Source organism: Aquarana catesbeiana, linkage group LG03 (assembly GCF_042186555.1).
Source record: "Aquarana catesbeiana isolate 2022-GZ linkage group LG03, ASM4218655v1, whole genome shotgun sequence".
NCBI lineage: Eukaryota > Metazoa > Chordata > Amphibia > Anura > Ranidae > Aquarana > Aquarana catesbeiana.
Genome location: NC_133326.1, coordinates 16,030,324 through 16,055,291, shown reverse-complemented (window position 1 = coordinate 16,055,291; position 24,968 = coordinate 16,030,324). Strand labels below are relative to the sequence as shown.

Sequence of the window (24,968 nt, the reverse complement as noted above, 5' to 3'; positions counted from 1 at the left end):
GAAGTTTAACCACTTAAAGACTAAACCTTTTTCTGACACTCGTGGGTTTCAAGTTAAAATCATTATTTTTTGCTAGAAAATCACTTAGAACCCCCAAACATTTTATATATGGCTATTTGGCTATTTATCACAGCGCTCCTTCAGTGTCACCTACAACTCTGTCTCCTCCTCTCCATTGCCCCTTTCTGTGGGGGTCCCCCAAGGCTCGGTTCTTGGACCCCTTCTCTTCTCTATCTACACTACCTCCCTTGGTCACCTAATAACTGCCCACGGCTTCCAATACCACTTATACGCTGATGACACCCAAATCTATCTGTCTACTCCTCACCTCACTCCTTCAGTCTCCTCTCGCATTACTAACTTACTAACTGACATATCAGCATGGATGTCGCACCACTTCCTTAAACTAAATCTCTCTAAAACTGAGCTATTAATATTCCCCCCCGCCCGTGCCCCCCTCCATGACTTTTCCATCAAAATCAACAATGCAACCATCAGTCCCTCCCCTCACGCCAGGGTACTAGGTGTGATCCTAGACTCCGACTTGTCATTTCAGCCTCAAATCCAATCATTGTCAAAAGTTTGTAGAATTCACCTCCGTAACATCTCTAAAATTCGCCCTTTTTTAACAAATGAAACCACCAAGCTCCTCATTCACTCCCTTGTTATCTCTCGCCTTGACTATTGCAACTCCCTTCTCATTGGCCTACCGCTCCATAGGCTATCCCCTCTTCAGTCTATCATGAATGCTGCTGCCAGACTTATCCACCTTACCAACCGCTCAGTGTCTGCCAACCCTCTACTTCAATCCCTACACTGGCTCCCAATCACCCAGCGAATTAAATTCAAAATTCTAACCACAACATACAAAGCCATTCACAACTCTGCCCCAAGCTACATCACTAATCTTGTCTCCAAATATCACCCAAATCGTCCTCTCCGCTCTTCTCAAGACCTCCTGCTTTCAAGCTCTCTCATCTCCTCCTCCCATGCTCGTCTCCAGGATTTCTCCAGAGCCTCTCCCATCCTCTGGAACTCGCTACCTCCATCTATCCGGCTAGCCCCTACTCTTGCTACCTTCAGGCAATCCCTGAAAACTCATCTCTTCAGGAAAGCCTATCACGTCTCCAACTAATCTCCTACCACTTCCACCAGCTCATTCCCCACAGTTACAACCTTTTGTACCACCTGCCCCACCCTATTAGATTGTAAGCTCTTCTGAGCAGGGCCCTCTTAATCCTATTGTATTGTATTGTATTATAACTGTATTGTCTCCCTTTTATATTGTAAAGCGCTGCGTAAACTGTTGGCGCTATATAAATCCTGAATAATAATAATAATAATAATAATATATATATATATATATATATATATATATATATATATATATATATATATATATATATATAGTTTGGTTGTTGTTGTTTGGTTGTTATATAATGTAATGGTTGTTGCAATATTTTATGTCACACTGTATTTGCGCAGCGGTCTTTCAAATGCAATTTTTGAGGAAAAAAAAATACACTTTAAAAGTGACACTAAAAGGTTCATGTTTAAAAAAAAAAAAAAAAAAAAAAAAAATAACAAACATATCATACTTACCTCCACTGTGCAGCTCGTTTTGCACAGAGTGGCCCCAAACCTGCTCTTCTTGGGTCCCTCGGCAGGTCTCTTGGCTCCTCTCCACATCAGATAACCCCCTAGGAGAAGCGCTCTCCCGAGGGGTTACCTTGCGGGCGTGCTCCCGAGTCCAGCATTCGGCGTCCATAGACGCTGAATGCAGGACTTGGCCCCGCCCCCCGCGTCATTGGATTTGATTGACAGCAGCGGGAGCCAATGGCTGCGCTGCTATAAAACTATCCAATCAACAGCCGAAAACCCCCTAGCAGAGACACAGCGGACAAGTTTGAGGGCTCAGGTAAGTAAAACGGGGGGGGGGGGGGCGGTCACTGACAGGTGTTTTTTCACCTTAATGCATAGGATGCATTAAGGTGAAAAAAACACGAACCTTTACAACCCCTTTAATGAATTAAAAAAAACTAAACAGTAAAGTTAGCCCAATTTTATTGTATAATGTGAAAGATGATGTTACGCCGGGAAAATTGTGAGAGAATCGTGATCTTTATTCTAAGCAAAAAAATTGTAATTCTTATGTTTCCCAGAATCGTGCAGCTCTGGTGTAACATGTTATGAAACGTGAACTTCTCCTTTAATTGAACAAGCTGAAGATAGAAGCTGATTGGCCACCATGCAGAGCTGCACCAGATTTTGCACTCTCCAGTTTTAGTAAATCGACCTCATTGTGCTTTATCAAACCTATAAAATAACCTTTTTTGTTCAAGATTGTAAAGGAATGAAAACAATAAAAATAAACTGCATACAGCACAAAACATACACGGCTCTCAGATCTCAGTGCAGGTTTTCAACACCACATGAGTGTTCCCCGGACATCCGTTATCTGAGCCAACAAAACTCATGTAAGGAAATCCAACAGCACAGATCGGAGCGTGGCATAAAGATGGAGCACCACACACAGGCATGCAGCAGAGGCATTGGCACTAAAATGACTGACGGTACAGTTTACACTGGAAGACAAATCTGCACTGCCGAGACAATCTTTTCATTTTCTTTTTTTTCCTAGTTTGGTCATTGTGTTCCATGATGTGCTCAGGTCATGGTGTGCTCATACACAATCACACAAAAGGAGCAAGAATTCCAACTTCGCTGTGTTTGGGCACACCATGTGAGCTTCTGTCACAGAAGTGATAATAGGACTGCGCGATGTATCAGATTTAGGCCTCGTTCACACGGAAGGTACTTAACCACGTCAATACCGGGCACTTTCACCCCCTTCCTGCCCAGGCCAATTTCCAGCTTTCAGCGCTGTCACATTTTGAATGACAATTGCGCGGTCATGCAACACTGTACCCAAAAGACATTTTTATTATTTTTTTTGGTGGTATTTAATAACCACTGGGTTCTTTTTTTTTTTTTTTTGATAAACAAAACGGGGAAAAAAAAAAAAAAAGTTTCTTTAAAAAAAAAATTTTGCAAGTATTTTTTCCTTCACCAATAGGAACTGAGGGGGCTACACTGATAATCAGTGCTCGGGTTATCAGTGTAGATGTCCTACCAAACTTGCTGGTTACCGGCTCCCCCCTCCTCATGCTGCGATAGCGCATGAAGAAAGGAATGCCGATAACAGGCAAGTGTGTTTACATGTGATCAGCTGTGGTTGGACACAGCTGATCACGCGGTAAAGGGCCGCTGTGATTGGCCCTTTACCGCGATCTGTGATCAGCTGTGTCCAAAAGACATCACGATCACAGAGCGTGTGCCCCGGGGGGGCGTGGTTCTGGGAGGACGGCCTCCCGAAACAACAGAGCCGCGCCGTAGTCATTTTGCGCCTATAGCGCGGGTCTGAACTGGTTAAACGCACACCCATGTAAAGGGCTGTGTTTGCCCACACGGGATGCACCGGTGTTCTGTGCATCCGCACTCCAGGAAGTCCCATTCATGTCTTATGGGAAACAGCAGCTGCATGGACAAAGCCGCTGCTTGACATTCATGAGGGTGTGGGTGTGTGTCCCCCGAATGCCCCCTGTCTGCGTTTGGGGACACACACTTGCACGTATAGCAAATTGTGAGCAGCGGCTGTGTCCATACAGCCGCTGCTCCCTAAAGACATGAAAGGAGCTGCCTGCACCACCTGTGAGGGCAAAGACAGCCCTTAGCACAGTTGTCCGTTGAAGTACGCCCCAAGTGAACGAGGCCTTATGAGCTACATTTTTTTTTTCCTTTAAAGGTTTTAGATTTGCAGGGAAAATAAATGTCATGGTTACCTTCTCCAGTGGAATAGGGTGTCACTGGAGATATTCAAGGCAAAGCTTGCCATTTACAAATCCAGCAGAGAAAATAGCTGTATTGGGTCATGGGTCTCACACATGAAAATGTGTGACGGAAGAACTGTGCTTTTTAAAGTGGTTGTAAACCTCTGAAATGAAAAATGAACAAAGCATTTCCTTCTATAGTGTGTAATTTCCTCAGTCCAAAGCACTTAGCCAATGTGCTACCCAAAAACACACTATGTGGGCAACACAGTTGCTAAGTAGCTAGCATTTTTGCCTGGTAGCACTAGGGTGTTGGTTCAAATCCCAACCGCCTGGTAGCACTAGGGTGTTGGTTCGAATCCCAACCGCCTGGTAGCACTAGGGCGTTGGTTTGAATCCCAACCGCCTGGTAGCACTAGGGCGTTGGTTCGAATCCCAACCGCCTGGTAGCACTAGGGCGTTGGTTCGAATCCCAACCGCCTGGTAGCACTAGGGCGTTGGTTCGAATCCCAACCGCCTGGTAGCACTAGGGCGTTGGCTCGAATCCCAACCGCCTGGTAGCACTAGGTTGTCGGTTCGAATCCCAACTGTCTGGTCGCACTAGGGTGTTGGTTCGAATTCCAACTGTCTGGTAGCACTAGGGTGTTGGTTTGAATCCCATGTTCTCCCTGTGCCTACATGGGCTTCCTCCCACATTCCAAAGACATACTGGTAGGTTAGTTGGCTCCTGTCTACATTGGCCCTAGTATGTGTACGTATGAATGTGAGTTAGGGACCTTAGCTCCTTGAGGGCAGTGAATGTACAATATATATATATGTAACGCCCTGCGTAAATGGACAGTGTTCTATAAGTACCTGTAATAAAAATTTAAAAATAAATACAATTTCTATCTACTGTATCCTTCCTCTGCTATCTGCATGAGTCACTTCTGACAGGTTATGCCAACACCAGGCCTGTGATTGACAGCTTCAGCTGTGCACGTTTCCCTATGAGACTGTGTAGAAGGAGGGTGTGTCCTTTCCCTCCATCCAGATCTCAGATCACACTCCCCTGCTGTGCAGCGTGCGACATTTGATCCCTGCCTTCTGATGATCGGAAATGCTGTGTAAACTGTACAGTTTGAACAACTGTGGCTGAGAGAGATGGCGGCAGATAAACAGGTACAACTTGTATACGTAAGGGTTTACAACGCTTTAGGCAACCGATCATATTCTCCCTTTTTGCTGAAAGGCCAACATGCCTTTCTATGGGCAGCACAAAGATTATTCTTTCAGCCACCTTCACATACAAGGCCTGGTAAGAAGCTCTGGGGGGGGTTATGGAGTATGTGTTCGTATCAGCAGGACAGGTGACAACACATTACTTCTCCAGGGCAAAAGTAGTCATGCAAAGACAGACACAAGATCACTGTACAGCCAATTAAACACCGGGAACTCACTCTCATAAACTACAGCGCAGTTTTGACCTGTAGAAAATAAGATTAATAGTCATCAAAACTTGAATCCAGATAGAACCTGGCTAGAGGTGAAGGAGCGGAGAGCTTACTTAGAGTGTTCCACAGAATGTAAAGCGGCTGCCGGATATCCTGGTGAAGTTTCAGATTGTCCCACAAGACTTGAATAAGGACATGCTTGCTGTCCTCAGATATTGAGCTCCGAGGGATCTGCCGAGAAGAGAACAGCAACAATGAAAACAAAGAATATTCACAGCCACCGACCTCTGATTTGTGTAAAGGTCTATACATTAAAGTGGAGCTCCACTCCAGGAAGTTACAAAATTAACCAATTAAGGACCACCCTATAGCAGATTTACTGCTACAGAACGACCCTCCCGTGCAGAATCATCATATATATATATATATATATATACTAGCCATACTACTGTGTGTGCTGCTTTTACTAAGGTAAGTGAGGGATTTTATTCCCTACTTTGCAGAGACACACAATCTATCACTTCCCACCTGTCAGAACGGAGCTCTGCATTGTTTACATAGGCAGAATTCCGTTCTGTGTCTCTGCTTGACGATTATATATATATATATATATATATATATACACATATATATATATATATATATATATATATACATACATATACACACACACACACACATATACACACATACACACACACATATATATATATATATATACATACATACATACATACACACACACACACACACATACGTGGTTCTACACTTCCATCTATGAAATGCAGAGCTTCGTTCTGACAGGTGGGAAGTGATGGATTGTGTGTCTCTGCAAAGTAGGGAATAAAATCCCTCACTTACCTTAGTGAAAGCAGCACACACAGTACACAAACACTGGCTAGACCCTTTGATTGCCCCTGATGTTTAGAGTCAAATATATTTTTATTGCGTTTAACAAGATGAAACAATACAAAAAAGGTAATGACCAGGTGTTCTGTACAGGAGGCAATACAGTGTAGGTCTTATATCTGATACACTGTAGGATATAAACCGGTGGGGTATACGGGTATGAAAGTCTTTCAAAAAGTAGCGGTTGAAACCGTGGTGTCCCCCCTGATGTTTAGCCCCGATCACTGTATTAGTGTCACTGGTTCCCACAAAGTGCCAAAAGTGTCAGTTATTGTCCGATTGTCTGCCGCAATATAGCACTATCGCTACAACTCGCTACAAATAATAATATAGTGGATGGGCGTCTTCATGGGACGCAATGTGCAGGGATGAGGACATATGTGGGTGCTCACTCAGGTTGAACTAGATGGACTTGTGTCTTTATTCAACCTTACTAACTATGTAACTATGTAAGTCATTGATCGCCTCCATTACTAATATAACATTTTTTTAAAATAAAAATTCCAGTATATATACCAGGGATCTTCAAACTACTCCCCCCCCCAGCTGTCGCGGAACTATACACGTCCCATGAGGCATTGTAAAACTGACATTCACAGACATGACTAGGCATGATGGGAATTCTAGTTCACAAACAACTTGAGAGCCGTAGCTGGAAGACACCCGACATATCCCAAAGTTTGTAGACGCTATAACTTTTTTATGAAAACCAATCAATATATGCTTATTGGGATTTTTTTTTAATACCAAAAACATGTAGCAGAATACATATTGGCCTAAATTTAAGAAGAAATTTGATTTTTTTTTTTTATTTATTGGATATGTTTTATAGCAGAAAGTAAAAAAATATATATATATTTTGTCGGCCTTTTTTGTTTATAGCGCAAGTAAAAAAAAAAAAAAAAAAAAACGCAGCGGTGATCAAATCGAAAGAAAGCTCTATTTGTGGGGAAAAATAGGACACAAAATGAATTTATGTACAGTATTGCGTGACTGCGCAATTGTCAGTTAAAGTAACGCAGTGCCGTATAGCAAAAAAAAAAAAGCCTGGTCATGAAGGGGGAGTAAATCTTCCGGAGGTCAAGTGGTTAAAGTATTCGCTAAAAAAAAAAAAAAAAAAAAAAAAAGCTCATCAGACCACGCTTTAATTGTCTACTTCCTGTTACAGTAATGCAGTTTTCAGCCTGAGCATGCGACAACAGGATTATAAAATTCTCTGGAATAAACTCTGGCCCCCGGATCTGGAAGACTAAGCCACCAACACACCAGTATGCGGGATTCCTGGGCTTTATACCCACCTTTGAATGCTTGTTACAATGTTCAGAGGTAAGGATCAATCCAGGCAGGTTGCTGGGAAGGTTTAGCCTCCGAAAATACCACACCAAATTCCAGAAAACGATGGGATGGTGATCCACAAAGCCTGGAACTGTAATGGATGGGTCGCCCTCATTCTCCAGTAAGCTTTCCAGTTCTTTCCATACTACAAGTGGGCTGAGGTAGGGAACGGTAATCGGCTCAGGATGGGGCGTCCTCCAGTCCAGCTCTAGTGAGTCCTGTTATCAACAACAAAAAAAAGATATTAGAAGGTGGAAAAATGAGGACAAAGCAAGAAACTATAAAATATGGTTCCAATCACAATATGGGTTTTATTCTTATTCAATATTCTAATATTCCTCCTGTTGTGTACTATAACTGGAAAAAGTAGACGCTTAGTAGATTCTTATTATTCTTCTTCATTTCCTTTTTCTGTGGGGTAAGGTGCGCATGCGGGGCTCAGCGTACGTTAGAGCAGACAATCGAAATCGTGATTCTACTCCCCTCCCAATCTTTTCTGACATTTGTTGCTTACAAGTTAAAATCAGCATTTTTTTTTTTTTTTTTGCTAGAAAATTACTTGGAACCACCAAACATTAGATATATATATACACACACACATATATATATATCTATATAGATAGATAGATAGATATATCTTTATTTATATTTTTTTAGCAGAGACCGTAGAAGAAAAAAAAATGGCGGTTGTTGCAATATTAGGGTCTCTTCTGTTGTAAAAACCCTGCCTGTCTGGGTTTAAAAAAAAAAAAAAAAAATTGGAGTTTAACCACTTCCTGTTCAGCAATGTCTTCTAGACCCCAGATCCCTCCATAAAGAGTACCTATCACATGCCTATTGCTGTCACAAGGATGTTTATATTCCTTGTGACAGCAATTAAAGTAACCTGTAAAAGGCTTTTTTTTTTTTTTTTAAGTAAAAAGTAAAAGGCTTTTTAAAGTGTCGCGTATGGATAGTAAAATTTACACTGTTTGTCGCCGTCGTACGGACGTGCGCAATTTTAAAGTGTGACACGTTTGGTATCCATTTACTCGGTGTAACATCATCTTTTATATTTTAGAAAAATTGGTTATGTATTGCGTTTTTTTTTTTTTTGCATTAAGATTCAAAAAAACTTATTGTGTTTGAAAAAAAAAAAAATCGCAAAACCCACCATTTTATTCTCTAGGGCATGGATCTTCAAACTCCGGCCCGGCATTGTAAAACTCTGACATTCACTGACATGACTAGGCATCATGGGAACTGTAGTTCTTGAACAACTGGAGGGCCATAGTTTGAAGACCCCTGCTCTAGGGACTTTGGTTTAAAAAAAATAATAAAAAAAAAAAAATAATAAAAAAAATTAAGAAGAAAAAAAAAAAAAAAAAAAGTAATAATAATAATAAATAATAATAATGTTTGGGGGTTCCAAGCAATATTTTAGCGAAAACTACTGATTGTTACATGTAAACAAAACAAAGTACTAATTAGACAGCCTGTATTTTGCGAAATAAGTTAAAAGCAGCAAGTACAAATCCCTTCAAGCAAGGCTTAAGTAGTCTGTTAAGACCTCTCTAAGTCCGTACATCAATGCACCGCAAATGTTCACAGCAGCTGAACAACTACAAAAATGGTAGTTAGTTACAGGACATCTGCAGCACAATGACTTTCGCTGGTTCCACACTCCAATACAACCCCAATTCCAAAAAAGTTGAGAGGTTGAGTAAATATCTACATAAAACAGAATGCAATAATTTGCAAATCTCATAAACCCGTATTTTATTCACACTAGAAAATAGAAAACATATCAAATGTTTAAACTTGAAAATGGACCACTTTAAAAAAAAAAAAAAAAAAAAGAAAAAAAAAAAGAAGTAATTCTGAAACTGATGGCAGCAACACGTCTCAAAAAAAGTTGGGACAGGGCAACAAAAAGCTGGCGAAGTAAATGGTACTAACAAGGAAGTGCTGGAAGAACATTTGGCAGCTATTTAGGTTTGCAACAGGTCAGTATCATGATTGGGTATAAAAAGAGCATCTTAGAGAGTCAGAGTGCCTCATCTACAGTACATAATACCATCAAATAATTCAGGCTGCATTCACACCTGATTTGATGATACTATGTACTGTGGATGAGGCACTCTGACTCTCTAAGATGCTCTTTTTTTCAGGCAGAAAGTCACGCGTTTTTGCACAGGTCAAAAGGTCACCAATGTAAAAAGCAGAAAAACGCCTGTAATCTGCCCAAAAAGAAGCTTGTGTAATTTTTTGAGCTTCAGGTATTTTGCTTCAGGTGACAAAACGCTGAGATGTGAACAGGTGCCATTGAAATGAATGGGATTTTGCTTGCAGGTCGTCTTTTGGGCGTTTTACGAGCTGAAAACGCTCAGGTGTAAATGCAGCCTCAGAGAATCCTGGAGAAAGGGACAAGGCCGAAACGCAATATTGGATGGCCGTGATCTTCGGGATCTCAGATGGCACTACATTAAAAACAGACCACTCCAATGAACATCACTGCATGGGCTCAGGAATACTTCCAAAAGTCACTGTGAACACCGTTCCCCCCCATGCCATCCAAAAACGTAAGGCAAAGTTCCATCGTGTAAAGAAGAAGCCATATCTGCTACATGATCCAGAAGTGCTGCCATCTTCTCTCTTCTCTGGGCCAAAAGCTCATTTAAAATGGTCTGTTGCAAAGTGGAAAACTGTTCTGTGGTCAGACGAATCAAAATTTGACATTCTTTTTGGCAACCATGGGCGCGACGTCCTCCAGACTAAAGAGGAGAGGGATCTACAGCGCTCAGTTGCATCTCTGATGGTATGGGGGTGCATTAGTGCGTATGGATGGGGCAGCTTCAGGGCCGGATTTCCGACAAGGCCACCGAGGCCAGGCCTTGGGGCGGCAGTGGAGCAGGGGCGGCACCAAAGCCGCCCCCCGCCGCATGAAACACCCCCCCCCCGATCTGTCCCCACGAGTCCCGGCTCTCACGGCTGCCTCCCTGCACAAACATAGCCCCCGGCGCGACAATAGCGTGCACTGACTTGCTAGTAGGGGCGGACTTGGCCAGGGGGAGGGAGCAAATGACGCCCCCATTAAATGCCCGGCGGTGACTGGCCAGACCGGGTGTATGTCTGACTGACTGAGGCGGAGCCTAATGCTCCACCTACCCTCCTCTGCGTGACTGACACATCCCTATCCATGTTCTTCTTGTCCCAGGGGGCGGGGTCTCGGGGTCTCTCTCTGTCACTCACTGTAGGAGGAAACAAAAGAGGAGGATGATGGGATTGGTACCCCCGCAAGTGGTGGCCAGGACAGCAGGTAATTTGAATTTATTTTTGTAAGTGGCAGTGCTCACTGCTCATCTTAGATTAAATGCAATTTTTCAGAGCATATTGCAATAAAGTGCTCCATGCATGCTCAAACCCATTAAACTGTCCACATTCAGTGAAAGTTCATGTACTGCAAACTTTGCAGTACATGAATTTCACTGAATGTGGACAGTTTAATAAGTTTGCATAGGTTCCAGCAAGCATGGAGCACTTTGCAGTACATGATTTTTCACTGAATGTGGTGGACTGTCTAATAAGTTTGCATAGATTCCTGTAGAGTCCCATAGATTCATGATAGGCGGCATTGATGGGCACTGATAGGCGGCACTGGTAGGCTGCACTGATGGGCACTGGTAAGCTGCACTGATGGGCACTGATACGCGGCACTGATAGGCTGCACTGATGAGCACTGGTAGGCTGCACTGATAGGCCGAACTAATGAGCACTAATAGGCGGCACTGGTAGGCTGCACTGATGAGCACTGATAGGCGGCACTGGTAGGCTGCACTGATAGGCTGAACTAATGAGCACTGATAGGCAGCACTGATGGGCACTAATAGGCGGCACTGGTAGGCTGCACTGATAGGCGGCACTGGTAGGCTGCACTGGTAGGCTGCACTGATGAGCACTGATAGGCGGCACTGGTAGGCTGCACTGATGGGCACTCGTAGGCTGCACTGATAGGCTGAACTAATGAGCACTGATAGGCAGCACTGATGGGCACTAATAGGTGGCACCGGTAGGCTGCACTGATGAGCACTGGTAGGCTGCACTGATGGGCACTGATAAGCGGCACTGGTAGGCTGCACTGGTAGGCTGCACTGATACGCGGCACTGATAGGCTGCACTGATGGGCACTGGTAGGCTGCACTGATAGGCTGAACTAATGAGCACTGATAGGCGGCACTGATGAGCACTGATACGCGGCACTGGCAGGCTGCACTGATGGGCACTGGTAGGCTGCACTGATATGGGCGGCACTGATGGGCACTAATAGGCGGCACTGGTAGGCTGCACAGATGGGCACTGGTAGGCTGCACAGATGGGCTGCACTGATAGGCGGCACTAGTAGGCTGCACTGATGGGCTGAACTAATGAGCACTGATAGGCGGCACTGGTAGGCTGCACTGATGGGCTGAACTAATGAGCACTGATAGGCGGCACTGGTAGGCTGCACTGATGGGAACTGGTAGGCTGCACTGATAGGCTGAACTAGTGAGCACTGATAGGTGGCACTGATGGGTACTGATATGCTTTATGTTGATATTGTTGAAGTTGTTGTTGATATTTATTTTTGGAACTTAATTCTGCATAAAACATTTAATATTGTAATTTCATGAGATATGTTTAGGTGTGAGGTGTGGGGGGCGGCATTGAAGACCCGGCCTTGGGGCGGCAAAGGGAGTAAATCCGGGCCTGGGCAGCTTGCTCACGTGCAAAGACACCATCAATGCTGAAAGATATATCCAGATTTATCCAGATTTCCAAATCATGAATTCTGTTTTTATGTAGATTTTACACAGTGTCGCAACCTTTTTTTGGAATTGGGGTTGTAAAATAATCTGAACATGCACCAGAGTACTTACAGTGGGTGTCTGAAAGTTGGTAGGTAGACTGCCTGTGGAGACGTGGCTCAGATTGCAAGATGTCTTCTCATCCAAAGTGCTGAATGTACTGACGCTTCTCACTACGGGAAGACTAGGAGAGGCCGATTCACTTGGATCCATCTTCCTCTTCCCAGTCGGTATATCTATAATTCTGGTATTTAACTCCTCTAGTTTTCCTTTGCTACAAGAGTAAAAAAAATTAAGATCGGGTGAATATAGCTATGAATAACAGTAGTGTGCTTGCAAGATGAAGAATGGATTTAAGAAGCTCAGACACATTCTCAGCGTACAGAAGACTTGAAGGGTAGGGAAATAAAATCATTACCCAATCAAACACCAATTATTACCTGGATGAGGCGACCGAATAAGCTGGCGGGATAATTGCAGACTTTGGCCTCTGACAACCTGAAGGGTGCATACTGTCTGTGGATGGACTGACTTTTAAGAAGCACCTGTCACAGAAACAATAAAGATCAAACATCTGAAAGCCGTTTTAAAAATACATTCTGAAATAATGACGACATGTTCCAGCGCTGCACATGAATGCAACTAGGAGCTGCACAGAACCAGAAAGCTCAATGATACTGAAATATATAACCAACTTTACAGTAGTACCTTGGATTACGAGTATAATTTGTTCCAGAAGAATGCTTGTAATCCAATGCACTCGTATATATCAAAGCGAGTTTCCCTATAAGAAATAATGGAAACTCAAATGATTCGTTCTACAACCACTGCTGGTGTATGCAGTACTGTATGTGACCAGAGGTGCAGGGGGCTGTTGTATGCAGTACTGCATGTGGCCAGAGTTGCGGGGGCGCTGATGTATGCAGTGATTTATGTGGCCAGAGGTGCGGGGGCGCTGGTGTATGCAGTAATTTATGTGGCCAGAGGTGCGGGGGCGCTGGTGTATGCAGTAATTTATGTGGCCAGAGGTGCGGGGGCGCTGGTGTATGCAGTACTGCATGTGGCCAGAGGTGCGGGGGCGCTGGTGTATGCAGTACTGTATGTGGCCAGAGTGCGGGAGCGCTGGTGTATGCAGTAATTTATGTGGCCAGAGGTGTGGGAGCGCTGGTGTATGCAGTAATTTATGTGGCCAGAGGTGCGGGGGCGCTGGTGTATACAGTACTGTATGTGGCCAGAGGTGCGGGGGCGCTAGTGTATGCAGTACTGTATGTGGCCAGAGGTGTGGGGGCGCTAGTGTATGCAGTACTGTATGTGGCCAGAGGTGCGGGGCGCTAGTGTATGCAGTACTGTATGTGGCCAGAGGTGCGGGGCACTAGCGTATGCAGTACTGTATGTGGCCAGAGGTGCGGGGGCACTGGTGTATGCAGTACTGTATGTGGCCAGAGGTGCGGGGGGTGCTGGTGGCTCCCAGCGCATCCTGGAGAACTCGGAGACACTCGGGAACTGTTGATACTTTCAGGTGCTCCGACGCACATTACGCCCGCCCCACCCAGCTGCGAGTGTCTCCGAGTTCTCCAGCGCCCCAAGACCTCTGGCCACATACGGTAATACATACACCAGCGGCTTGAGTCCTGCTCGTCTTGTGAGACAGCGCTCGCAAATCAAGTCAGGATTTAAAAAAAGTATATAGCGCGTCCTGCAAAGCGCTCGTGTACCACGTTACTCGCAAACCGAGGTATCACTGTACATTTAACCCGTTTGCATTTTTTAACTTTTTTTTGTTTGCACACGTTTAAAAAAGAATTTTAGGCCTGAAGATTACATAAAACCCACACACATGATATATTTTCTGAAAGCAGACACCCTAGAGAATAAAATAGTGGAAGTTCCAAATTTTGTCACTTGATATTACCGCAAAGGTCTAGAAAACCCAAAACAGTTTCCTGTGAATGAACAAGCTACAAGTGCAATCATCCATTGCGGCTGACACCTTGTAGTTCTCAATGAACTATGAGGGCGCCGGTGAATACTCTGGTACTCCACTGATTTTCCTGCTCTCAAGTAACTGCCTGCCCCGTACGAGCAGACCGCTATCCCAAGAGGAGCCTGAGATTGCACCCACAATCTACCGATCGCGGGAGCAATGCTCTGCAGGCTCCTTAGAAAAAAAATAAATGCAAATTTTTTTACTTGCAGCAAAAATGTGCATTACTATTTTCAAAAGGTGAACGTATCCTTTAAAGCTCAAATTATGTAAAATGTTATAAGCTACGCCATGCAGACAATGTAATTATCCTTACCGACCGGGGCGGCGCAGGTCTCGGATTTCAATGTTCAGGAATGGGAGGAAGGCGCTCCCGCAGAAGGGACAGGTGGTGTTGAGATTTGAATCATCCGCTGTCCAGCCAGCCATAATCTCCTCATCATGGACCAGGCAATCACAGGTCAGACACCGGGAGCAGCTGGAGATTAGTACCTGTTATGGGAAATTGAGATCTTGGTGTTCTCTGCTTGGTGCAAATATAACTCACAGGCAGTAAGACAGAATATATTTATACGTTGTACAATCCCAACAAAGACGAGCTCATACACATCAAGTCATGGATTACAATGTGAAATATTCCATTAAAGTTTGCTAAACCTCTTCATGACAACGTTAATACAAATCTTAACCACTTGCCCACCGGGCACTTTCACCCCCTTCCTGCCCAGGCCAATTTTCAGCTTTCAGCACTGTCGCAATTTGAATGACAATTGCGCGGTCATGCAACACTTTACCCCAATGAAGTGTTTATAGGAGCTTTCTATTGGTGGTATTTAGTCACCGCTGTTTTTTAAAATTTTTTGCTAAATAAACGAATAAATTCTGTAAATTTTGAAAAAAAAAAATACAAACGTTGTCATAGTTTTCATAAAATTTTGCAAACAGGTAATTTTTACTCCTTCACAGATGTGCACTGATGAGGCGGCACTGATGGGCACCGATAGGTGAAATTGATGAGGACGACACTGGGCACTGATGAGGCACTGACTGGCGGCAGTGGTGGCACCCAGCTCCCACTTCCTCCCCTGGCGCTGGAAGTTCTCCTCTCTCCCTGCAATCTTTTGGGACACGTCACAGGTCCCAGAAGATTGCCTGGCCATTCACAACGCGCAGCGTGGCTCGTGCATGCGCAGTGCACGTCCGGCTGTGAAGCCACAGCCGGGCGCCCACAGTTACAATGAGAGGCGGGGGAAAGGAGCGAGGCTTCGTGCGAACGCAACGCTGGACTGGTGAGTGTCCAATTATTAAAAGTCAGCAGCTACAGTTTTTGTAGCTGCTGACTTTTAAATGGGTGGAACTCCGCTTTAACAACTGCCCTATAGCAGATTTACTGCTGCAGGGCGGCCGTTCTGTGCAGAATCACGTGTATATATACGTGATTCTGCACTTCCACACAGGGGGTGCGCCACTTGGGCTGTGGTTAGTCACAGCAGTTGCCGATCACCCGCGGATCGGCGAGGAGAGAGGCTAGATGGTGCTCTGCATATGTAAACAGTAATTTTTTGCACTGATCACTGTATTGGTGTCACTGGTTTCCACAAAGTGTCAAGTGTGTCCGAATGTCTGCTGCAATATCGCAGTCCCTACTAGTCGCTGCCATTACTAGAATAAAAATAAACATTCCAGTATATATCCCATAATTTGTAGACGCTATGAAACTTTTACGCAAACCAATCAATATAAGCTTATTGGGATTTTTTTTTTTTTACCAAAAATATGTAGAAGAATATATCTTAACCTAAATTTATGAAGAGATTTGATTAAACAAAAAAAAAAAAATATTGGATATTTTTATAACAGAATGTAAAAAATAGTTTGCCTTTTTTAGTTTATATGCAAAAAATAAAAAACGCAGTGGTGATCAAATACCACCAAAAAAAAGCTCTATTTGTAGGGAAAAAAAAATACATTTTTTTTCACAATTGTCAAAGTTTTTTTTAAATTTTTTTTAGAAAGATGAAAAATAAGAATAAAGTACCTCCATAGCATAGTTCTGGAAGACACTCGTACTACTGGAATTGCAGGAAGCTAGAATCTCAGACTTGTAGTTCTGCGGCGTTCTGGAAGGGGAACCTAGGATCAGAAGGAGACATTAGTTCGTATCAATGTGTTATTCTTATCCATGTGTATTCTTCATTAGCCATCTTTGTTTGCTGAGCCTCACCGCTGTGGTAGAGCTGCTTAGACGCTCCCTCTTGGGAAGTGTTGCTCTCCAGGCTGGTCCTACTCATTCCCACCGAGCTGTTACCAGTGGAGAGGTCGTTGTCACGAGGAGAGGTAATGCCTTCAAAGTCCTCTTCATTGATGGAAAAGGATTCTACATCTCCAGCACCCCCTGAAGAAAGGCTGGCTCTGTCAGAATTCTGATCCTGCGTAAGACAGAAGTTTATAATGTGAGTTTATAATGAAACACAGGGCTATTGTCCCTAATGCAAGAAGGTAGACACATCAGATAATAAATAGGTTTTTTAAAAATGTATTAAAAAAAAAAAAAAAAAAAATTATAATATACATATATATATATAACGGATAAAACGGGAGAGTTTAAGATAGTATGGATGGCTTGGTGGGTGTTTGTTGATACACTTAAATTTAAATAATGCTTATTTTTTTTTAACTATTTTTATTTATTAGGTAACAATACAAATTGCCATTTACTTTAGACATTAATAACAAGAATAGTTTGTTCTTTAAAAAAAAAAAAGAAAAACTAAGAAGGAAAGAGAAAACTTTTTTTTTTTTTGGGAACGAAGTAGGAAAGAGAAATGTGTGTTTTCTTTTATTGCCAAGTTGGTTTTTGTTGGTTTGATAAGTTCAATAAATCTAAGCTGAATGCTCCAACCCCCCCCCCCCCCCCGCCCCGACCGTGCCGTCTCCCCCTCCCCCCCCTCTTTTTTTTCTCCTTCTCCATTTTTTATTATTTTTTTTTCTTTTTTGTGAAATTGTCATTTGGCTAAGGCTACTTTCGCGCTGAAGCGCCGATAAAACCGCGCTAAAGCGACAGTTCTGCGTGGCTTTGGCGGAGCTTTTCGGGCGCGTTTTGCGGCGCTTTTTAAAACGCTTTTATTCTTTTCAATGGGCAGGGCGTATTTGGAGTGCTAATTATAGCGCTCCAAAACTGCCCCAAAGATGCTGCTTGCAGGACCTTTTTTTTACCGTCCCACAAGTGCACCACCACAGTGTGAAAGCACTCATTGCAATGAATGGGAGGCAGTTTTCAGGAGCAATTTCTAGCGCTAAAACGCCTGTAAACTGCCTCAGTGTGAAAGGGGTCTAAGAATTTAGGATGACCTAGTCATACTAAAAATAAAATTAAAAAAAAAAAGGATAAAAAGCCGACTAGCATTATGTATTACAACTATAAAAAAAGGTATTAAAAAAAAAACAAAAAAAAAAAAACTTCTTTTAATTACACAGTTACAACTCAAGCCACGCTTGGCCCAAGCAGACTATGTAAAGTGTATCAAAAGTTGGAATTCAGCTTTAAAGTCCCCAATGTGATGATTTTTTTGGCGACAGGCTGCCAGAAGTCGGCTTGTCCGATATACACACACTCAGAGCGTGTAAACTCCCCCCCAGTCAGGTCCGCATGGCGTATGGACCTGGCAGCAAAAGGGATGGTGTATTGTCTTGAGCTGGAATGTAACAACGTATAAAATATCCATTCCTGTAATTCCGCTTTTAATCTACTGGGAACGATAAGTTATTGATAATATCTCTAACATGCATTTTATATATCATAGAAAATCTAAAGTAACCTATAACAGCTCATTGGAAGAGAGTGTTTGTCTAGACTAGAAAGAGAAATCAAACCTACAGATGACAGAACTCACTTTTATGGGTCCAGCATAGTTGGCTATCTTTGAGTACCACTTTGTGGCCTTCTCAGCAACACCTTTCCCAGCAGTGAACATACTGGTCTTCAGCACATCCAGCTTAGGCGTGAGGAGCGTGTCAAAATTAAAGGATGTTGGAGACATCAAGGCCAGGGACAAGTCTGGCGGTTGCTCTCTCTGCGGACTGCTGGCAGCATATGCCGGAGAGGACCAGAGCCGGCCTCGGTGTCGCTCCTCAGGCTTTGAGTGGTACGTTTTTGACTTAATTAATCTGGGTGCTTGTGGGGGTGTTGAGGGGAGGCTGGACCTTCGGCATAGAGGTATAGATTTAGAGCTTTTGTACTGGTCAGAAGCGTTTCTCTGCAGGTCCATGCTAGGGGCTCTGCTAGTCAATGGGCTGCTCATATTCATGTACATCTCTATTTCCTCTGCCAGGTCCCTTTTAGCAGATGGTGTCAGAAGACCTTTGTTATCCACCACCTCCTCAGTTTCCTCTTCCTGGCCGGTTTTGGCTGCCAGCATTGACAGGGGATCTAATCCAACTTTTACATCTGTCTTTTCCACAGGCTTGGCAACAAACATTGATGCGGTTGAGTTTGTACTCATGCTCCTCTCTCTCAGCTGTGCCTTCGGGTCCCTTTTGCTGACTGGCTTGTTTTCAACTGTGTCATTGTCCAGATCTTCCAGGTCAAAAATCACCGGGGAATCTACTTTGTCATTGTACCCTTCTTCTCCAACCGGAGAGTCATCGTCACTCCACTGCTTGGTCACACCAGTGCTTTCCTTGCTCACAGAGCTGCTTTTGATGTCCAGAGTCTTTGGACGAGGGATATTCTTTTTGAAAGCTCCGCTAAGTATTTTTGCGTCGGCGCCCAATTTGTCCAGCATTTTTCCCGACTCAGTTTGCCCAGCGCTCCCACCAACCAACAGCACTGCAAGATTTTCTCCACTGAAGTGCCTATTCCTCGATTCCCATTCCAGCTGACTTTTCAAGACAGGTTCCATAGCACTCTTGTGTCTCCTTCGTAAACTCCAGCTTTGGTATATCTCACGTTCTCTGGTGTCCTCAAAGCAGGGGGCAAAAAGAAGACCTGCCGGGTTACCTGAAATGAAGACAGAAAAGGTTGGACCTTGTGGGTGTCTTTATGCATCAGGTGTCTCATTTTACAAAGTAAGGACCCACCCTGCGGTCTCCTGATGGAGAACTTTGATAGACTCGGTCTTGCCTCTACAAACTTACATATATGGGCCATAAGTGCCCTAAAATGAGAAAATCTGGGCCGAGTGGAGGCTAGAGTCCTAACAATCTGACCTTGGACCTGATTGGGTTGTAGGATGGATTGTGAGATGTTCCTTGATCCCAGTGTTGGCCGCTAGGATACTCTCCCCTCCCCCCTTGCTTTGGACCCCTAATGGTTACCCCTTTTTGTTTTCTTACCCTGAAGTTCTGTTCTGCCTTCTTCCCCTCCTTGCCCCCCCCCCCCATCTCTTGGAGCGTTATGTGGGTTATAATGATCAAGCTTTGCTACCTCCACATGTTGGAGTTCGTATTCTCTGTGAAGGCTTGCAGTAGGGTTGCACTGTTTTTTCATCAGCGAGTACCGATACTTGTGCTCAAGCACTCGCCGATACCTAGTACATACACCTTAAACGTACTCGTGCAAACGCTCCGATATCTGAAACCGGTACCTTTGTGGTATGATTTTAACCCATACAAAATGGATGAGTTCAAATTGCACTGCAAAGAATCACATGCGATTTGAACAGGAATGCAGTGCGATTCCTGTCGGAATCGCATTCGGTTTCCCGCCCCGCTCCTGTGTAAGCCCAGGCTGAAATCACTATGAGAAGCCTAGGATCACACAGGATCAGTCAGGAAAACCGCATGTGATTTAGACAGGAATTGCCCCGCATTCCTGTTCAAATCGCAAGTGACTCTTGGCAGTGAGATGGGCTCAAACCACACCACAAAGGTATTGGTTTCAGGTATCAGAGCATTTGCATGGGTACTCGTGCAAACGCTTAGTAACGGCACTAATAACGTTACAAGTATCGGTGCAACCCTATTTTTGCAGGAATGCATATTGTTAATATACCCCTGGATGTACACCATGCTACCTCCTGGTCTATAGTTTGCTTTGTGACCATTTTTAGTGCTGTGGAATGTTTCCTTTTGACATTCTTGTATTTTTCAATGTATTTTGCGGTTTACCGTCAACCTATGTGCTTCTTTACTCAGTCGTGATTTTTTTTTTTTTTATTATTAATAAAAAAACATTACAACCAAAAAAAACAAAACAAAAGGGCCTTTTTCAAATGTGTGACCAATGGCGATAACTTGCCAGTGACAGGATTGCCATAGGGGGCAGAGACAGATTCTGGGGACACCTGCCCACATGAAATGGGATCAGCACACCAACCATTGAATTGTAGTTGCCGGTACTGCTGATAGGGGGGACACCAGTCCTCTTGTAGGGGGCCCGAGCACACAGGTGGGCCCACAGAGAGGGGGATTAGTGATGGACGACAATTGCAGAACTCTCCAGCAGCTGAAAGCTGGTCTCTCCCCCTCTCTCTGCTGCCGCCAGCTTTTATCTGCTGAGAAAGACAGTCATCCCTCACTAATCCCCCTCCCTGTGTGGCCCCCCGCCCAAGCACTGGCTCTAATGTTAGCTCTGCTCTTGAGTTTGTTATATCTGTAACTTCCCTGTCCAGCCCATATATTTTTTTCATCTCATCTTCACTTTTATTTACTCAGTTTTATCTTTTAGATTTAGCAGGAACTCTGAGTTATGTTGCATTTGTGTCTGCTAATAATGATCTTATTGTATTTTTAGTCAAATATAGCTTTAATATATTTTCTTGGGGGGGGGGCCCTGTCAGGTAGTCTGACGGGGCCCCGCGATTTCTACCAGCGGCCCTGGTAGTTCCTATGTATATTTTTATAAGGAAAAAAAAAATGCTCACTTTGAAAAGGGTGGCACGAGGGTTGATTTGCTAAAACTGGAGAGTGTAAAATCTGGTGCAGCTCTGCATAGAAACCAATCAGCTTCCAGGTTTTTTTTTTTTTTTTTTTTTTTCACAAAGCGGACTTGATAAAGCTGAAGTTAGGATTGGCTACCATGCACAACTGCACCAGATTTAAATCTACTCTATTAGTCTGCACTTTTGACAAGTGCATGTGAGAGGTGGAGGTGCTCATATAAACCCCCATAGCAATGCTAGATTGGGGGGGGGGGGTCCCTGTCTTCTCTTCCCCTCTCCCCCTGTCAGCTCAGGAGTCAGCATTATGAAAGTCTGTAATCCCAAAACCTTGGTTTAAGTCCTTGTAAAATGATGTAATCCGTTCTGTAAAATGATTATATAATGTGCAGTGTGTCTTCTTGTGTAACTTTATTGTGGAAAATACCTTATTTACAGCGCGGCTGGGCACTCACATGACCCACCGAAGCTTTTCTTCCCTCTGGATCTCGGCCCCTCCCTCTGAATGCTGCAGAGGGAGGGGCCGAGATCCCCGCTGACGCCAGCCCTGCTCCAAGCACTACAGGGGGGAGGGGCCACTGACGTCAGTTGGCAGAAGAGGGAAAAAAAAAAAAATCTCTGGTGGGTCACGTGAGCGCCCAGCGGCGCTGTAAATAAGGCATTTCCCACAATAAAGTTACACAAGGAGACACACTACACATTATATAATCTTTTAACAAAACTGATGAAATGTTTTTACAAGGACTTAAAAGTAGGGCTTATTTTCGGGGTACGGCTTACATTGCAGCCATCCCTGAAAATCACGCTAGGTCTTATTTTCGAGGTAGGGCTTATTTTCGGGGAATAGGTTCACTTTTTAAAGTGGTTGTAAAGTCTCAAGATTTTTCACCTTAATGCCTTCTATGCATTTAGGTGAAAAGCCTTTTGTGCTACAGCTCCCCCACCCCCCCTTTTTTTTCTTACCTGAGCCCGATCCGATCTATCAATGTGCATGAGCGCTGTCTCTCTCCTCATTGGACAGATTGCTGTCAATCAAATCCAGTGAAACTTTCCAAAAGTAGTTCCTGCACTACTTTTTGAGACTAAGGGGGGGGTGATTTCAATAGACCTCTGTGCATGAACCCGCACAAGTCGCCCCTGAAGTCGGACTAAAATGTGGCTTTGAAATCATGCGAGTTCAGATGAACGATTTCAAAGCCATGTTCAGTGTGAACGGGGGCTAAATCACACTGTATATTGCTGAGATCATTACTAAAAAAAAAAACCTAAATGAATTAAATAATGGCTAGATTTGTTGTCCAGGCCTCCATAGCCGGTGTATAATCTCAGACAACAGAATACATCAAATTCTACTTACTGTCTATGTCTGCGTCAGCCACGCGCTCTACTTTGATGTCTTTTCGAACAATAGGCTTGGTTACTTTTTCGGAACCAGGACTCAGCAGCTGTGGGAGACCTTCTCTACTGCCCTTAGAGCTTTCTGATTCCGACACTGAGTATAAAACAGATCAGAGAAGATATTTTTACAAAGCGTTCTCTAATCAAGATAAATTGTTGATTTAGCACTCGTTAATCATTAAGCACTGCACTACTTTAACTGGTAATTGCGCGGTCATGCAACACTGCTTTCTTTTGGTGGTATGGTATTTGATCACCACCTGTTTTTTTTTATTATATAAACAAAAAGACCAAAAATTTTTTGGGGAAAAAAAAAAAAAAAGCAATATTTTTTTTACGGTTATAAAACATATCCAATAGAGCTGCATGATTCTGGCCAAAATGAGAATGAGAACATCATCTTTCACGAGACAGAGCGACAGAGTGCGCGAGACAGAAACAGAGACAGAGAGAGCGAGACAGACAGAGAGAGCGAGACAGACAGAGAGAGCGAGACAGACAGAGAGAGCGAGACAGACAGAGAGAGCGAGACAGACAGAGAGAGCGAGACAGACAGAGACAGACAGAGAGAGCGAGACAGACAGAGACAGACAGAGAGAGCGAGACAGACAGAGAGAGCGAGACAGACAGAGAGAGCGAGACAGACAGAGAGAGCGAGACAGACAGAGAGAGCGAGACAGACAGAGAGAGCGAGACAGACAGAGAGAGCGAGACAGACAGAGAGAGCGAGACAGACAGAGAGAGCGAGACAGACAGAGAGAGCGAGACAGACAGAGAGACAGAGAGAGCGAGACAGACAGAGAGACAGACAGAGAGACAGAGACAGACAGAGAGACAGAGACAGACAGAGAGACAGAGACAGACAGAGAGACAGAGACAGACAGAGACAGACAGAGAGAGCGAGACAGACAGAGAGAGCGAGACAGACAGAGAGAGCGAGACAGACAGAGAGAGCGAGACAGACAGAGAGAGCGAGACAGACAGAGAGAGCGAGACAGACAGAGAGAGCCAGACAGACAGAGAGAGCCAGACAGACAGAGAGAGCCAGACAGACAGAGAGAGCGAGACAGACAGAGAGAGCGAGACAGACAGAGAGAGCGAGACAGACAGAGAGAGCGAGACAGACAGAGAGAGCGAGACAGACAGAGAGAGCGAGACAGACAGAGAGAGCGAGACAGACAGAGAGAGCGAGACAGACAGAGAGAGCGAGACAGACAGAGAGACAGAGAGAGCGAGACAGACAGAGAGACAGAGAGAGCGAGACAGACAGAGACAGACAGAGAGAGCGAGACAGACAGAGAGAGCGAGACAGACAGAGAGAGCGAGACAGACAGAGAGAGCGAGACAGACAGAGAGAGCGAGACAGACAGAGAGAGCGAGACAGACAGAGAGAGCGAGACAGACAGAGAGAGCGAGACAGACAGAGAGAGCGAGAGAGACAGAGAGAGCGAGAGAGACAGAGAGAGCGAGAGAGACAGAGAGAGCGAGAGAGACAGAGAGAGCGAGAGAGACAGAGAGAGCGAGAGAGACAGAGAGAGCGAGAGAGACAGAGAGAGCGAGAGAGACAGAGAGAGCGAGAGAGACAGAGAGAGCGAGAGAGACAGAGAGAGCGAGAGAGACAGAGAGAGCGAGAGAGACAGAGAGAGCGAGAGAGACAGAGAGAGCGAGACAGACAGAGAGAGCGAGACAGACAGAGAGAGCGAGAGAGACAGAGAGAGCGAGAGAGACAGAGAGAGCGAGACAGACAGAGAGAGCGAGACAGACAGAGAGAGCGAGACAGACAGAGAGAGCGAGACAGACAGAGAGAGCGAGATAGACAGAGACAGAGAGAGCGAGATAGACAGAGACAGAGAGAGCGAGACAGACAGAGACAGAGAGAGCGAGACAGACAGAGACAGAGAGAGCGAGACAGACAGAGACAGAGAGAGCGAGACAGACAGAGACAGAGAGAGCGAGACAGACAGAGACAGAGAGAGCGAGACAGACAGAGACAGAGAGAGCGAGACAGACAGAGACAGAGAGAGCGAGACAGACAGAGAGAGCGAGAGAGACAGAGAGAGCGAGACAGACAGAGAGAGCGAGACAGACAGAGAGAGCGAGACAGACAGAGAGAGCGAGACAGACAGAGAGAGCGAGACAGACAGAGAGAGCGAGACAGACAGAGAGAGCGAGACAGACAGAGAGAGCGAGACAGACAGAGAGAGCGAGAGAGACAGAGAGAGCGAGACAGACAGAGAGAGCGAGAGAGACAGAGAGAGCGAGAGAGACAGAGAGAGCGAGAGAGACAGAGAGAGCGAGAGAGACAGAGAGAGCGAGAGAGACAGAGAGAGCGAGAGAGACAGAGAGAGCGAGAGAGACAGAGAGAGCGAGAGAGACAG

General features: G+C 44.6%; 1 protein-coding gene across 1 annotated transcript in view; it reads right to left on the bottom strand.

The window, feature by feature from the left end:
* The window catches only part of LOC141131235 (C-myc promoter-binding protein-like), a gene marked incomplete in the record, with an annotated part of 198,952 nt that overhangs the window by 8,846 nt on the left and 165,138 nt on the right, over window positions 1-24,968 (bottom strand). The window contains 10 exon segments of the mRNA XM_073618313.1: window positions 5,270-5,296; window positions 5,377-5,494; window positions 7,471-7,725; window positions 12,403-12,604; window positions 12,771-12,875; window positions 14,631-14,806; window positions 16,353-16,447; window positions 16,539-16,743; window positions 18,208-19,313; window positions 22,550-22,684. Of these exon segments, the coding sequence (XP_073474414.1) occupies window positions 5,270-5,296; window positions 5,377-5,494; window positions 7,471-7,725; window positions 12,403-12,604; window positions 12,771-12,875; window positions 14,631-14,806; window positions 16,353-16,447; window positions 16,539-16,743; window positions 18,208-19,313; window positions 22,550-22,684 (2,424 nt within the window).